Here is a 14127-nt window from a genome sequence, read left to right on the forward strand (position 1 = left end):
CTGGAAGGCAAGTTCTACTCTCTGCACGCGCTCAGAAACAGTCTTTTCCGGGGCTCCCCGTGGCGCCGCTTCGGCGCCGCTGCTGGCCGGCAGGGGGCGCCGCGCTTGGCAGGCGGGGGCGCGCTGCGGCTGCGGCTTGGGCTGCAGAGCCGACAGAGGCGCGGCCAGCGCGGAGGCGGAGCCAGCCAGGCGCAGCGGAGCCGGAGCCGGAGCCGGGGCGAGCGGGACGTGGAGTCAGCCGGGCGCAGCCACCGAGCCGGTGCCGGGAAAGGCGATCGGCGGCCGGTTCGGGCGTCTCGCGCCGTTCCGGGGAGGGGGGCGGGCCGCGGGGGGGAGCTCCATTCATGTGCCGCGCACCACGAGAAGATCTCCATGTACGTCCAAGTGTGACTGGGGGTAGATCGGAGCCGGGGGGAGGGGGCGCTGGACGGCCCCCATCCTGCCCCTCCGCCACCTCCCCTCAGCCGGAGCGGAGCGGTTTCTGCAGGACCTTGGACAGAAGCCACGCCACTCAGCGGCTCCGAGGCGGGCGCACTGCGGTGGGTACCACGGAGACGAGCAGCGGGATGGAGAAGAGCAGACGCCATCACATCCTTCCCGCTCCCCCTTGCTGTGCGGGCGCGGGGGGGAAGGAGTGCAGCAAAATTGCGGGGCGGGAGGAAGGGGTCTGGAACCGCGCGCGCGCGCGCGTGTGGGTGGCCCCGCGAATGCAAAGATCGGGCAGAGGAAAATGGTGGCAAAAGGAAAGCTGGCTTTGGAGGTAAATAGGCATCATCCCTGACAGCTGTTTGGTGGCTTGACTCCAAAAGGTACGGAGCTTAAAATGGATAAGCTGCGTGACTGTAATTATGTAAAACGCATGACTGATGCTGTAGGTGTATATGGCCGCACCAGATGTGTATGGATAGATACGTTATTTAGAGAGACATCTGCACATCTGACACTTTCCATCTGACTCAGTGGGCTCTGGCCCGTCAAACCTGCTGCTATAATTAAGCTGGTTAGTCCTGAAGGTGCTACAGCGCTCTTTGTTTTTGCTGCGGCAGACTAATATGGCTACCTCCTACATGGCCAATACTAATGTGGTTGCATAGACAGACCAGACACATGCAAGCATGGACACGTGTGCGTGTCTCGTTTCTGCTTCTAGGGTAGGATACGGCCTTTTAATAATATGAGGAGGCATCAGAGCAAGGCAGGAAGATTTGGGGTGGGGGTGAGAAGCCATGGCTATAACAAAACTTAGAAAGAAGAATGGGGAGGTGGTGAAAGATGGGCCTTGGTGCACCATGGGAGAAAGGGAACTTGCACATCAGAGAGAAATGGATCTGACCTGAACCTTTTTGCCTTTGGCAGGTCTGAACCCGGGTGGTAAAAGCAGCGGCAGAGGGGAAGGGGTGTTGGAAGTAGAAACCCCCTGTCCCAGCAGTGGCAGCCCCTGGCTCCGTTCAGCTCCCTTTCCTCCTCCCCACAGCTGCACCATGGGCACTGTGTTGTCCCTTTCACCTAGTTATCGGAAAGCGACCCTCTTTGAGGACGGTTCAGCAACGGTGGGACATTACACGGCTGTCCAGAACAGCAAGAATGCCAAGGAGAAGAATCTCAAGCGCCACTCCATCATCTCGGTGCTGCCCTGGAAAAGGATTGTAGCTGTGTCGGCCAAAAAGAAGAACTCCAAGAAGGTGCAGCCCAACAGCAGTTACCAGAACAATGTTACCCACCTCAACAACGAGAACCTAAAGAAGTCCCTCTCCTGCGCCAACCTCTCCACTTTTGCCCAGAACCAGAGTGCCCAGCCTCCTGCCACCAACAACCAGATCTCAAGCTCCAAAAGCACCCTCTCCTCCATCAAGAAGACCCCCCACCCCAACTCCAACCTATCTGGCACCCCCAAGAGAGTTATTGTGCAAGCGTCGACTAGCGAACTGCTGCGATGCCTGGGCGAGTTCCTCTGCCGACGGTGCTACCGGCTGAAGCACCTCTCCCCCACCGATCCGGTCCTGTGGCTTCGGAGTGTTGACCGGTCCCTTCTTCTGCAAGGCTGGCAAGACCAAGGCTTCATCACCCCGGCCAACGTAGTCTTTCTGTACATGCTTTGCCGTGATGTCATCTCCTCTGAAGTAGCCACAGACCATGAACTCCAAGCCATCTTACTTACGTGTCTCTATCTCTCCTACTCCTACATGGGCAATGAGATCTCCTACCCTCTGAAGCCCTTCTTGGTGGAGAGCTGCAAAGAGGCCTTTTGGGATCGCTGCCTATCAATCATTAACCTCATGAGTCCCAAAATGTTGCAGATCAATGCTGATCCACACTATTTCACACAGGTCTTTGCTGACCTGAAGAACGAAAGCAGCCAGGAAGAGAAGAACAGGCTGCTCATTGGCCTAGACCGGTGAGCATACCTCACTGCCACTTGGATGGAGGGGAACAGTCCATTTTCCTTCTTTTATGTTGTTTTCATTTTCAGAACAAACCAGGACACAGATAGGAGGCTGATCGGCCACAAGCCACATTTCTTCTCCGCCATTTTATCGGCTTGACTTCTTGGAAGCGAAACGAACAAAGGAGAGGAGGGCTTGTGGGTCTGGTTCTCTGTTTCACTGCATGTGCTGGATACAGCTTCCTTTCCACTCGGCGTAAGCAATGAGAAGGTGAGCAGGAGTGGAGAGCCAAGCCAGCCGTGCGAGACCTTGGCATTCCTGCCCCCACTGGCCTTGCCTGACTGGGGAGAATCATCTTGCACTTCTTAATGCCTCACAGTGGATTGTGGAGAACAGCAAGAATGGTCCATAAGAAGATGTAGGGACCCGATCCAGGGGATTTTTCAGCAGCTGGTATTCCAGAGTGAAGAGCCAAGTGTGGGATTTACTTCTTTTAAGTGTGATAACTTTGCACACTGATTTGAGTGAAATGGCACCAGCATAGTATTGGCCTCCAAAACAGACTCTTTATTGCATGAAAACAAAAGCATCAGAAGCAGGCAACGAAAAGGCTAGTATATACAAGACACATCCATGCCCTTCTGTATGTGATCACCTCTACCACTCTCTTCACTGGGGGTCAACATCCGGGGCTCTGTGGGGCTCTTTCTAAGCATCAGTGCCAAAAGGCAAAGGTGAGATTTGAGATAACTTCCTGTTAAAGTCCAGAAGAAAATAAAACAAGGTAGTCAATATGGGAAGGGGACTGAGATTCAAGATGCTCCCAAGGGATGGCTGGTATTAATTTTGCTGCCAAGTTGTTTGGGAAGGTGTTTGAGGTACAATGTTTTTTGCATTGTATAACTTGGCTGTTTCAGAATAGGGTGACCATGAGCCTGTTCAAATACTGCACATTTTAGTTACAAGTCTGTTCTCAGATGTATAGGCCCCACTTTTGATCCTACAGATTATATGCCAGCACCTCAGCATTTCAATATTTTTCCCACCCTTTGCACCTAAGCATTTGATGTAGGCTCTTAAACATTTGATTCTGATGTGTAGGAATCTGAATTTTGTTTAGCTTTCCAGTTCCCAAAAAGGAAGAGATTAAGTTAGCTTCAGGGATGGTAAATGTATATAAATTGTGTAGAGAAGGGGGACATAAAAAGCTACACTGAATTTTGCTAAGTTAATGACAATGTGTATTACATGAAAATAGTCCAGAACTAGAATTCTGTTGAAGATGTTAATTTCATTTGGTATGGAGAGCATTTTCTCCATTTTTAAGTTCTCACAAGCTGGACACTGCAAAGGACAAAAGGCTACAACACTCTAATGTGAAGACAGACAAAGGGACAAGTTAGACATATTCTAGGGTGCTCTTCCACTCCTTGTGTTACGGATGCTGGCATTCTAGCAGAAAGGCAGAGGGAGGGCTGTATTGTACTTAGGGTTGTTACATAGCGTAGCTTGTGATTAACTTCAAAAGCAGCAAAGCACTATTAAAAAAGTAGGAGGAACAGAAAAATACTGTGAAATTTGAAAAGGTCTAAGCTGATAGTTTTGAGGAGGACAAGTACAGAAATCTTGGCATGTCCAACAGCTGCTGGATTTGCTAAGCATGACCTGCCATTGCTGAAAAGCTAGGCGAAAAACTGAGCCATGAAAAAGTGGGACACTGACTGTTAAGTATACCTTTGGATTCGTAGAAGCAAAAATAGCCTTAATGTCACAAGGAGGGCTTCTCTGTGGTCTCCATGGTGGATGGAGAAATGGGGGTATATAGATCATCATTGCATGACTATTTGCTGCTCTAAAATGGATGGCACAAATATCATTTCATTTTTCATTATAGACTTCGTTTCCTGCCCATCTTCTTTGCTGATTTCTAGAACACCTTTTACAGGGGTGGGCAACTCTGGGGGCTCCGGGGGTCATTTCCAGCCCCTGCAGGCTGCACCCCTGCTGTTACCATGGCACCAAATTTGGCAGTGGCAGAAAAAGAGTTGGTGGTTAGCCACTAAATTTCAGTAGCAACCTTCCCTGGGAGCCTAAAAATGACATATTTTGCCTGAAAACATGCCATATCTGCACATAGCAACCTGCTGTGGAGATGTAAATGTACAAATTTGGCATGTTTTCAAGCAAAATACATCATTTTTAGCCTCCAATTGAAGGTTGCAGTGGAAATTTGGTGACAAACCATCTTTTTACCCCTGCTGAGAATTTTGTCCCTGTATTAGCAGTGGCGGGGATCACATGCAGCCAACAAGATGCCTGTTATATGTACCCCTGCCTTAAAGACTCAGAATAAATTTTAGTCCCCATTGCTTGAAGCAAATCTTTCTTTGACCTGCCCTGCCCTACCCCATACAATTCCAAAAAATGTAAGGCTGCAGTCCACTGAAAATAGTCCTGCAGTCCTGCATGCATAGGATTGCGCTGCATGGGAAGCAAATGTGATCTGGTTGTATACCCTGGTATAAAAAATTGTCTTGTTTTCTTTAGCAACCTGGACTTATGGGATGGATCCAGATTTAGAGATAGATGACAGAGCTGGTGGAAACAGACCTTCCCACACCCTCTTCTCTACAGCAGTCCTTCCAGCCCCGGAAAATACTGCAAAGACGGGCATGGGACCTGGCTGAAAAGGATGAGCTGCAGTGTAGGATGGTGTGACAGATTTTGGGAGGAATGAGTTCCTTAGATTGGCAAAGGAATTCTGTGCATCAATGGAAGGCAGATCCAGCCCTGTGTATTAATTGTTTTCTGACAGGGAAAAGGAACAGCTGATATACTTGAGTAAACGAGAGCAATGAATGGGATTTTAATATGCTGCTAATTCTTTCAGAACAAAATTTATTCTAACCACAGAGAGAAAAAGGGATGCTTCTTCTGTTCCTTCATAACAGCTTTACGGTAATGTTGTGCATGCCAAAAGCAGCATTGTGTGTCTTTTGACAAGAGGCAAAACCTTAGAACAGCTGATTGTAAAAAAGCAAACAAACAAAAGCAAAAACAAAACAAAACAAGAAAATATCACCATGCACAAATTTCAAGCACATCCCACTTCCAACTGCTACCCAGGCCCGAGGTCCTCCAAATCAGTATTTTTAATCTCAAGACTTCTAAATCTTTTTCTGATCTTAACTGTACACAGTTCTTAATGGTTTAGTCTGCTCTAAGCCACAGTTGAAAGAATTAAACAGGAAAAGTGTGCCATTTTTTCACTTGAAATTCTTCATAACTGTACATGTTTTGGAGGGGTGAGAAGAGAAAACCCGCTAAATTCTACATGTCTGTATATGTTAAGGGTTTTGGATTTTTTAAAGTGTGCAATCTCTTCTGTAAGTATTTGTTGACCAAAACTGGTATTATGATTGCTTATTATTACTTAAATTAATTTATAAATGGTCTCTTTCTTGTATGTATGTGTATTATAGTGTGTTTGTAAGTATGTGAGGTTTATAAATATGACAAAACTGTCATGGAGCTGTGTGTGCCTGTAACTTAATGCCCTCCTATTTTTATTTATTTTTGTACTGTGCTGATTAAAATAAAATGCACTGACCATCCATTACACCACTGGCTGACAGACCAGGTTTTTTAAACTATCGTTTGATGCTGGAAGAGAACTATTGATGATGATGAGGACGACAGGAATAATAATTGATTTGCTTTGATGACAGAGGGTTTAATGCCTAAAACAAGGTCTCCTGAGCAGGCTGGGAGGGGCACCAAGGGGAGGATTGCCTCGGCACTCCTGCCTCCTAAGTGGCAGCAGTGCTTCGGCACTGGAGGAAATGAGGATGAGGTGCTGACAGGATGCATCACATTTTGGCAGGGCCAGTCTCGCCTCCTGAACCCCAGTGCAAGATCTCCGAGGCTTCTCTTAAAGCCCAAGAGACATGGTGGATGCCATTCTCTCTGCGCTTGCTGCAAGGGATGGTTCTCTGGGTGCGGGTCCCCAGTTGTCAGAGCTGTTTTCTGACCTTGGGGCTGGGAATTCAGTCAATCTGCTGACCCTCTAGATCAGTCTACTGGCTGTAGGATCACTCTGTCTGTTACAGTGATTCAAGGCTTTGCTCTCAGAAGCTACCAAGTAGTGTTTGGAATACTTCCAGTCCTCTGCCCAGCTCTCAGTCGACTACATAGCACTGGCTGGTTGCTAGGTTTTAAAACAAAGAATGCTGCAAAGGATCAAAGTAGGCCTAGATGCAATTCAGTAAGATACTTCCCATGGCATGTACTTCAGCAAGAGCTACTACTGAGGATTACTCAGTGCCTTACATTGTAACTCATTATTAAGAGCCCCCATGCTCCTCAGAGAGAGAGAGAGAATAAGAGTAGGTTATGTAAGATTGGGCCACCCTAGTAGTAGGTGAATTGAAGAAAAAAGAGCAGTTTGGTTGGAAAGACGACCTGTCCTGGGGAAGGGAGACCCCACCTCCATGGCTTCATGATTTGCTTTCCCTATGGACATGATGCATGAAGCACAGTGTGATTCATAAGAGGAAGCTGGTCTTATTCATTTAGGTGAACATGATTGTTTTCCTAAAAAGAAAAAAAGGGTCATCAATTAATGTGTAAGCCTTAATTGCCCTTTTGGCTAGGCTAGGAAATGAAGCTTGCATACAAGGTACATTCCACTTCTGCCAGTTCAAACACAAGGCTATTTTCAGTGCTCTACACAGAATGTCTCCATAGAATGTGGCTATTCTTAAGATGATGTGGACACTTGTTAAGGAAGAAGGGAAACCATAAATACATTATACTTAAAAGTGGTTTGCTCCCCTTTGTCTGAGGGAAGCCTGCTACCTATACATTTTGTTTCATGTTCTGTATTTACAGTAAGGCAAATAACTTGGCTCACTGTTTTCCGTAGGGGCATTAAGCACATATTTCATATTGCATCCTGTGCTTGTCTATTCAGAAGCAGGCATCAAAAGGGAGTTACTTTCAAGTTTTAAACTATGCAGATTTGGTTGGATTGTGCCGAGGGTTGGATCATGCCACAGCCACCAGCCATTGTCCACCAAAAATGGGCCAGGGGACCTCCGGTGAACTGGAAGTATTGCAAAGCCTACTTGGTGCCACCTGAGAGCAAAGCTGTGAATTACTGCCACAGGCAGGGCAATCCTGTGGCCCTTAGCAACATCTAGGGGACTGTAAGATTGGTTGGATCATGCTGCATTTATCTCTTGGGATCTATGAACTCTATAGTAAAACAAACACGGCAAAAACAAACACCCAACTATCTACCAAAGGGGGCTGGTGCACATAGTTAACATGCCATGGAGCAACCCCCCAGCAAGAATTCTCAGCTCAGAACTGCAAATACCGTTTTTGTTCAAGATCCCACCCTCCACGTGACCACAATAGACTCAGGCAGCTCTATGGAAAGTTTGGCTGTCCCATTTAGCTTCTCTGGCCTGGCAAAAGCCCTCTAAGGTTCTGGAGCCATTTCCCCCAACTTGGCTACCAAAGGTTGTGTAGGGATGGTGCAGACCAGAACTCTGGCCTTCCCTGCTGTAACTGATTCCTGTTGATGAATATGCTTGTTGTGGGTTCCTCTTTCTGTGTGAAAGCTCCAGTTGGGTAACCAGCAGGTGAAGCTGGGGCTCTGTGCCAGAAGGAGTCCTCACCCATTGCAGATGTCCTTTTGCGCTTCACAGGCATGATTCATAGTTCTCCATGTGGGTGAACCAATTTAGGGGTGCAGTCCAGCACCGCAGACACCTCCTATACAACTCAGAGGAAAACCTGCCTTGAATGAGAAGCCCCACTGACAGAGGAATCAGCAGCATCTTGGGGCAGCCAGGCATCTTCTGGCAGCGGAATGTTGTTCATACAGTAAATCAGCCCTTCCCGTAGAGTCTGGTGCTTGAACAGTATGAACACCTGCTTAGGACAGCCTCCGTATCCCTCGTCCACACGTTATCAGAACCAAGGAAGCTCCCACTGATTGGTGCACCATCAATTAACACAGGGAACAGCCTGTCCCACATCTGCATGTTTATTCTATTAACGTATTATGTTCAGATATTGAGCGGTACAGAAATTTCAAAAAGTACGTTCTAAAGAAAAAGTTTCAAAAGAAAAGATTGAAAAAAAAAGTTCAAAGTGGCATTTTTATTAGAAACTTGTTGAATATTCTTCAGATTGTTTTCCCTTGAAGGTCAGAAATTATTTTTAAAATTTGTTCTGTAATCTTGAGGACCAGAAGCTTGAAGAAATGGTGTTAGAAAGAATCAAAGCAAAGCAAATTCCATTACATTGCCAAAGATTTACATTTTTTACCAAGTATAAAACACTGAGAAAGGTATTAGGTATAAATGAGGCTCTTTTTATTTATTGCAATTAATTATGTAAACAAAATACATTTGGGTTGTTGCCCACATTTTCATATAAACTACATTTTAAAATATTCATTACATTACTCTCTCAGGCATAAAAATCAAGTGTACAATTATGAAAATTAGTTTATAGAAAAATCTAGAAATATACCTGGAGTTTTTGACCTGATTTACACAATCACCATAGTTCAAGCCACAGTGTGTGCTGGGCACCATTTTCCTGATCCCCCATCTGCAGCGTGTTGCATTGTCTGATCTCGGATGGCATGGCTTGCTGGAAAGTGAAAAAACCAATGGGCTGTTGTTGGGTTATTTGAGGACTAGTTAATCAGTTGTGTGGATGGACAGGCAACTGTGACTTGACATGTTTCTTGTTTAGTCCATGGTAATCATGTGAACTGGCCTCTCTCTCTCTCTGTCTCTCTCTGTCTCTCTCTGTCTCTCTCTGTCTCTCTCTCTCTCTCACACACACACACTGATATGAATCAGAAATACTGTGTATTCAGTTAATTCATTATATACGATGTAGCCAATTTTACAAATTTGAAAGGACTTCCTTGCCACACAATTCTCTTCTGTCATTATTCAAATCCAGTCATTATGCTAAGAAACCATATAAAAGTGCTAATTAAAAAGCATCTAATTTGGCTGCTATCCAAGTGCAAGTTGGAAGGCACACTGGTAATTAAGAGAAAAGCAAAGAAAGAGGATGGGATGAAGGTAGACATGGCCATTTTGTTTTTGGCAACAGGGAATGGAGAACAAACTTTTCATCTGGTTGGCAGGACTAGCCAAGAGCCAACTTTCTTTTCAGAAGGAAGGAAGAGTCAGGTCATCCTGAATACCTGTCAGCTTGGATGTGCTTGACGATGGATGTGGGAATGAATGCTAGGATGAATAATGGCCCAGGGTTTTATTTTTCTGGCTTACATTTCTCTAGCTGAAACTGGCCAAAGGTTTTAGGGTGCAATCCTACTGAATGTGCCTCTGATGCCTGTGAGCATCCAGAACAGGACAGAAGGTGCTATTTGCCTCCCTGTGCCTCCTGCTCTACCGTTAAGCTAGACAGCTTATTTCCTCCCCTCACTGCCTCCTTTTCCCCCTCCTCCAAGGTCAATTTTCTAACCTCCAAGAAGCACCCAGCACCATCTTTTCTGTGCCAGCTGCAAGGGAGGCAGGGGAGATGGATCAGAGTGTGGATTCCCAGCCAAGAGGTCAAAGAGCTGTTTGCTGCCTCAGATCTGTTTTGGTCCTGACAGTATTGATCCCTGCCCTCTACATATCTACCTCTCAGCTGAAAGCCTGCCCCATATGTTCCAAGACTGGGCTTTAACAATATCCGCACCACCAATGCTCCTTTACTGGAAAGCTGGGTCACAAAGGCAGTAGAATATTGGATGGGGCCAGACAGTTCCTCTCTGTTTGCTGGTTTCTTTATTGCCCCAGATAGGATATCTCTTCCTGTGTTTCAAGATGCTGGAAGAGTTTCCCATAAGTGTTAAATAAAGCATACCTTTTTGGGTACTAGAAGAAATAAAAATCTGTTCATAAGGCTGCATCACTATTCAACAAAATGCTGTATAACCAACAAAAGGCACGTACACTGGCTGAATTGTTGCCAGGTGCTTGAAAAAGCACATTATGCACTAACAGCAGCATTTGCAAGAAAATCATGCAGGAGAATCTGTGCCAAACCATACACAAAAGGGGACTGGGAAAAGTCTGCAAATACATTTCAAAGCTTGTGTTCAAGTGTCTGCTGGTGCCCAGCAGAATCACCTAAAGCTCTTACAGGAATGCAATGCAAGGTTAGTAAGGTACTGCACTGCACCACAACAACCAACCCAGAAAAACAGCCAATACCCAGTCTGAAGGATTAATGCAATGCTTAGGGTTCAAACAAAACCTGCTTGAACAAAAAGATGCATGAGGTGGGGCAGCCCTTTGGGAAACTACGGCCAGCCCTGTGGCCCTGCCTTGTGGAAGCAATCTCTCCTGTAAAGTTCCCATTTAAAGGTAAGATTTGGTCTTTCTGAAATCCAACAAGGTGCCATAGAAGATTTTTGTTCATCCAAATGTGGGCAATTCATTAGACATCCCACCTTAGGTATAAGGTGGAGGGAGCACAGGAGAGGCAAAAGAATATTAATGAAAGGCACTTTGGTACAAATTGGCTCAGAAGTCGTTTTTAATTTCATGGCTGATATAATGGTGGGGGTGGGTTTAAGCTCCTGCTAAAGGTAGTTTTGTAGATGTCTAGATGTCTGCCACAGACAAATATCTTGGCAACCCTCCTCCTTTCTCCCAGCCTTGCAAGAGTCAAAGCACAAGAGGAACAGAGGCTGGCCCAGGAGCAGGTGTGTGTGCTGAGCCTCTCTCCTATTTCCCTCCCCTAGCAGAAGTAGTGCTAATTCCCAGGCACAGAGAGAAGGAAGCCTGTGCGATTTCTGATGAAGTTTGGTTCCGACTGGTTGATTCTGGTTTCCACAGAGATGGTGCATTTCCGACCATGCAAGCTGCACTGGACTGGGTTGGTGATGCTCACGTGCAGGAGACGTTTCTCACTGCAGGGGAAGAGAAGAATATGACACAGAGAAGGTTAAAAGTAGCAGTGCTGCTACGGAGCAGAGGACACGAAGCTTGGCAAGCCTGCACAGGACACGGCTAAGTAAGCTTTACCATTAAGAAAAGGGCCACGGGGATCATCTCTGCCACTTCCCAGCAGCGTGGGGGCGGGTGGGGGGGCATGATTAACATCAGAGGCTGGAACAGAGCAGGCAATGAAGAACAAGAAGAAACAACTGCTTCAGCTACGATTCTGGCAAGGCAGCAAGGGCCAGGTAACTTGAGCATCAGGTATGTGGTGGTCTGAGGATTCTCTGGTAGGAGAATAGTGAAGATGGTAAGTAGAAAAGCTCATTCATGTTGAGGCAGGTTCTTATAGAGACGCTTGCACCCAATGAGGCAGGTTCTTGCTCACAGAGGCCCTTGCCCACTTTTAGCATTTCCACATTCTCACAAAATAAGGACATACAAAATAAGAACATTGACTGCAGCACAATTCTGAATGTGCAGGATTCTGGTTTTGGGTATTCAGGTCTGTGCTGCAAGGCTGAGTTGCACTGGGCTTTTCATCTCGTTGTAATTTTACCGTTGCTTGTGCTTTACCTACATCACATTCTTTGCTCTCTGGTCTGCATTATCACCACAAGCTCATGCACTTTGTGCACAGTAGGAAAGCAGCAGAATACACTGTACTTAAGATACAGCAGAAGAAGCCTCTTTGAGACATGAAAAGACAACATGCACATCTGATGGGTCTCAGATTTGATAAAGTGATTTTTCAAGTCACTCTTGCAAAATTTCCCTAATCCATCTGCTCTGGTGAAATGAGTTGTAGGCATTACTATGCCCCCTTTTCAAATCATTCCTGATGGAGGTACAAAGAGGGTGAGACCCTTTGTTCCTATGGTAGAGTATGGGACTTTCCCTCAGCTGTCTGCTCCCAGCACCTCAGGCTACCACCTGCAACTAAAAACTCCACATAAAAATCTCCACTTTGGCAATAAAAAATCAGATCCAAGAGCGCTGTGCACTAAAATAAAACTCACTTAAGTCAAAAGCAAAAATACCATTTGTTTTGAAGTCAGATTAAAGAAAGAGAGTCTGCAGTCTTTCTGATAGGGCTCCTGCTTTGGAAAATCTCCAGACAAAAAAGGTTCCAGAGACTGATCCAAAGGCAAAGAGAATATTTCAGTTATTGAAGTAATATAAAGTAATTTCCATTGTGGCATCTAGGTTACAACCCTACATGGCAGTATATTCTAATGATTTCAGTGGGACTGACTTCTGAGTAGACATGTCAGAAGCCTAATCTAATGGGAAAATCAGTTTTTTAAAGCAACTCTCCCCAGTCCCATTTTGGTGTACTTAAATAGATGGGAAGTGGTGAGACTGATGACTGCATCTTTGAAAGCAGGGAAATTAGCAGGGTTCAGTTAGCAAGAATAATCTCCAGTGTCAGTCTTTTTATCACTTCTTGAACCACAGGGACAGTATCTTTAAAACACAGAGTTTTTCTAACACCTAACATTACCTTTCCTTTTGCAAACCAAACCTGTACTAGTACTTCATTATTTTCTTCCAATGCTTTCCACCAGAAACATTGTCTCCCCCTGCCCATATTTTAGAAAATAAGGATCAAAGACTGGTGTCATTGCAACTTAGGTTGCATTCCTGTGCTCACAATGTAGGGGGGTAGCCCCATTAAATTCAATGTGACCTACCTTCAAAGTAAGCTTACTTATGATTGCTCTGTTAATACTAAATGCTAGTTGCCTTTAATTAAAAAATACAAAATAGAAATAGACACACAACACTGTTTAGCAGAGGGTACTATTCAGACAGCAGGCAAAGTCTTCCACTGTTGCAGGTATTTAATACTTCTTTGCTTACAGCACAGTGAGTTGCATCAAAAATCCCCGATTAATTTGCTATTTTTGAACTGCCTTAGCAGAGTCAGATGAACACATGCTAAAGCCACAGCGGGCTACAGTCTTAATGTGAATCACTGGGGGAAATTCTGTACTCTCCAATGTGTACTTCCCTGTTAGGTTGCCAGTCAAGCGAGAGGCAGGGCATGAGGCCAAGATCCGGCACTAGGAGAATGGCTAGCCTCAGTGAGGTAATCACACCAGCCAGTGATTCTGCCTCCCCTATTACCACAGGATCTATAAGCACTCCTAATTAGCCTGCCACTTTCAGCCTCTGGTTCAACTGGACAAAGTGCTGCTTTGGATTAAAACTCCTGTGGAGTGGAGAGAAGGGCATCTTCTTACCATCCTTTCACCAGCCTGACTTCATCAAAAGGGGGTGTCTCTAATTCATTTCTGGATGCTGTTACCACAAGGTGTGGCAACGACCTGCAGCACAGCTCCCCAATCTTTTGTTCGGGTGTTATCAATGTAGCTGTTGTAGGTGCTGGCCTTTCAATCTGGCGGCCGACTTCTATTTTGGAAGAGCTCTTGGTGGCCATGCTACAGCAACAGCAGGGTTAAAGGTCCCCAAAGAGCAGCAACAGTGTATTTTACTGTAAACATCTTATTGTCAGAAAATAAACCTTTGTAGCATGGGGAAAGTGCCTTCATAAAAGCTGGAAACGACCCAATGACCAGTGGTTGGGGAGGGGTGGGGGGATGTGTATGGCTGTGCCTGGGAATCCCAGCAGGATTTGGCCCTGAGTCTGAGGTTCTAACAGCTAGACACGGATGGCCACTTCATTTCCAAATTTGTAAAAATTGTATCTTAAATGGGAAAAGAAAATGCCTCAGGAACAGAGTAGGATTATA

General features: G+C 45.8%; 2 protein-coding genes across 2 annotated transcripts in view; one reads left to right on the forward strand and one right to left on the reverse strand.

The window, feature by feature from the left end:
* Positions 1–437: 437 nt before the first annotated feature.
* Positions 438–5989, forward strand: CDK5R1 (cyclin dependent kinase 5 regulatory subunit 1). The gene is made up of 2 exons (XM_044447208.1): positions 438–539; positions 1357–5989. The coding sequence occupies exon 2, from the start codon at positions 1482–1484 to the stop codon at positions 2397–2399; it is 918 nt and encodes a 305-aa protein (XP_044303143.1). The 5' UTR covers positions 438–539; positions 1357–1481; the 3' UTR covers positions 2400–5989.
* A 2759-nt stretch (positions 5990–8748) lies between these two features.
* MYO1D (myosin ID) overlaps positions 8749–14127 on the reverse strand; it is a 154938-nt gene continuing 149559 nt past the window's right edge. The window contains exon 22 of the mRNA XM_044447106.1: positions 8749–11343. Within this exon, the coding sequence (XP_044303041.1) occupies positions 11187–11343 (157 nt within the window). The 3' untranslated portion in view covers positions 8749–11186. The remainder of the gene's footprint in view (positions 11344–14127) is intronic.

The sequence above is a fragment of the Varanus komodoensis genome, unplaced genomic scaffold (genome assembly GCF_004798865.1).
Source record: "Varanus komodoensis strain SLA01 unplaced genomic scaffold, ASM479886v1 scaffold50, whole genome shotgun sequence".
Classification (NCBI taxonomy): domain Eukaryota; kingdom Metazoa; phylum Chordata; class Lepidosauria; order Squamata; family Varanidae; genus Varanus; species Varanus komodoensis.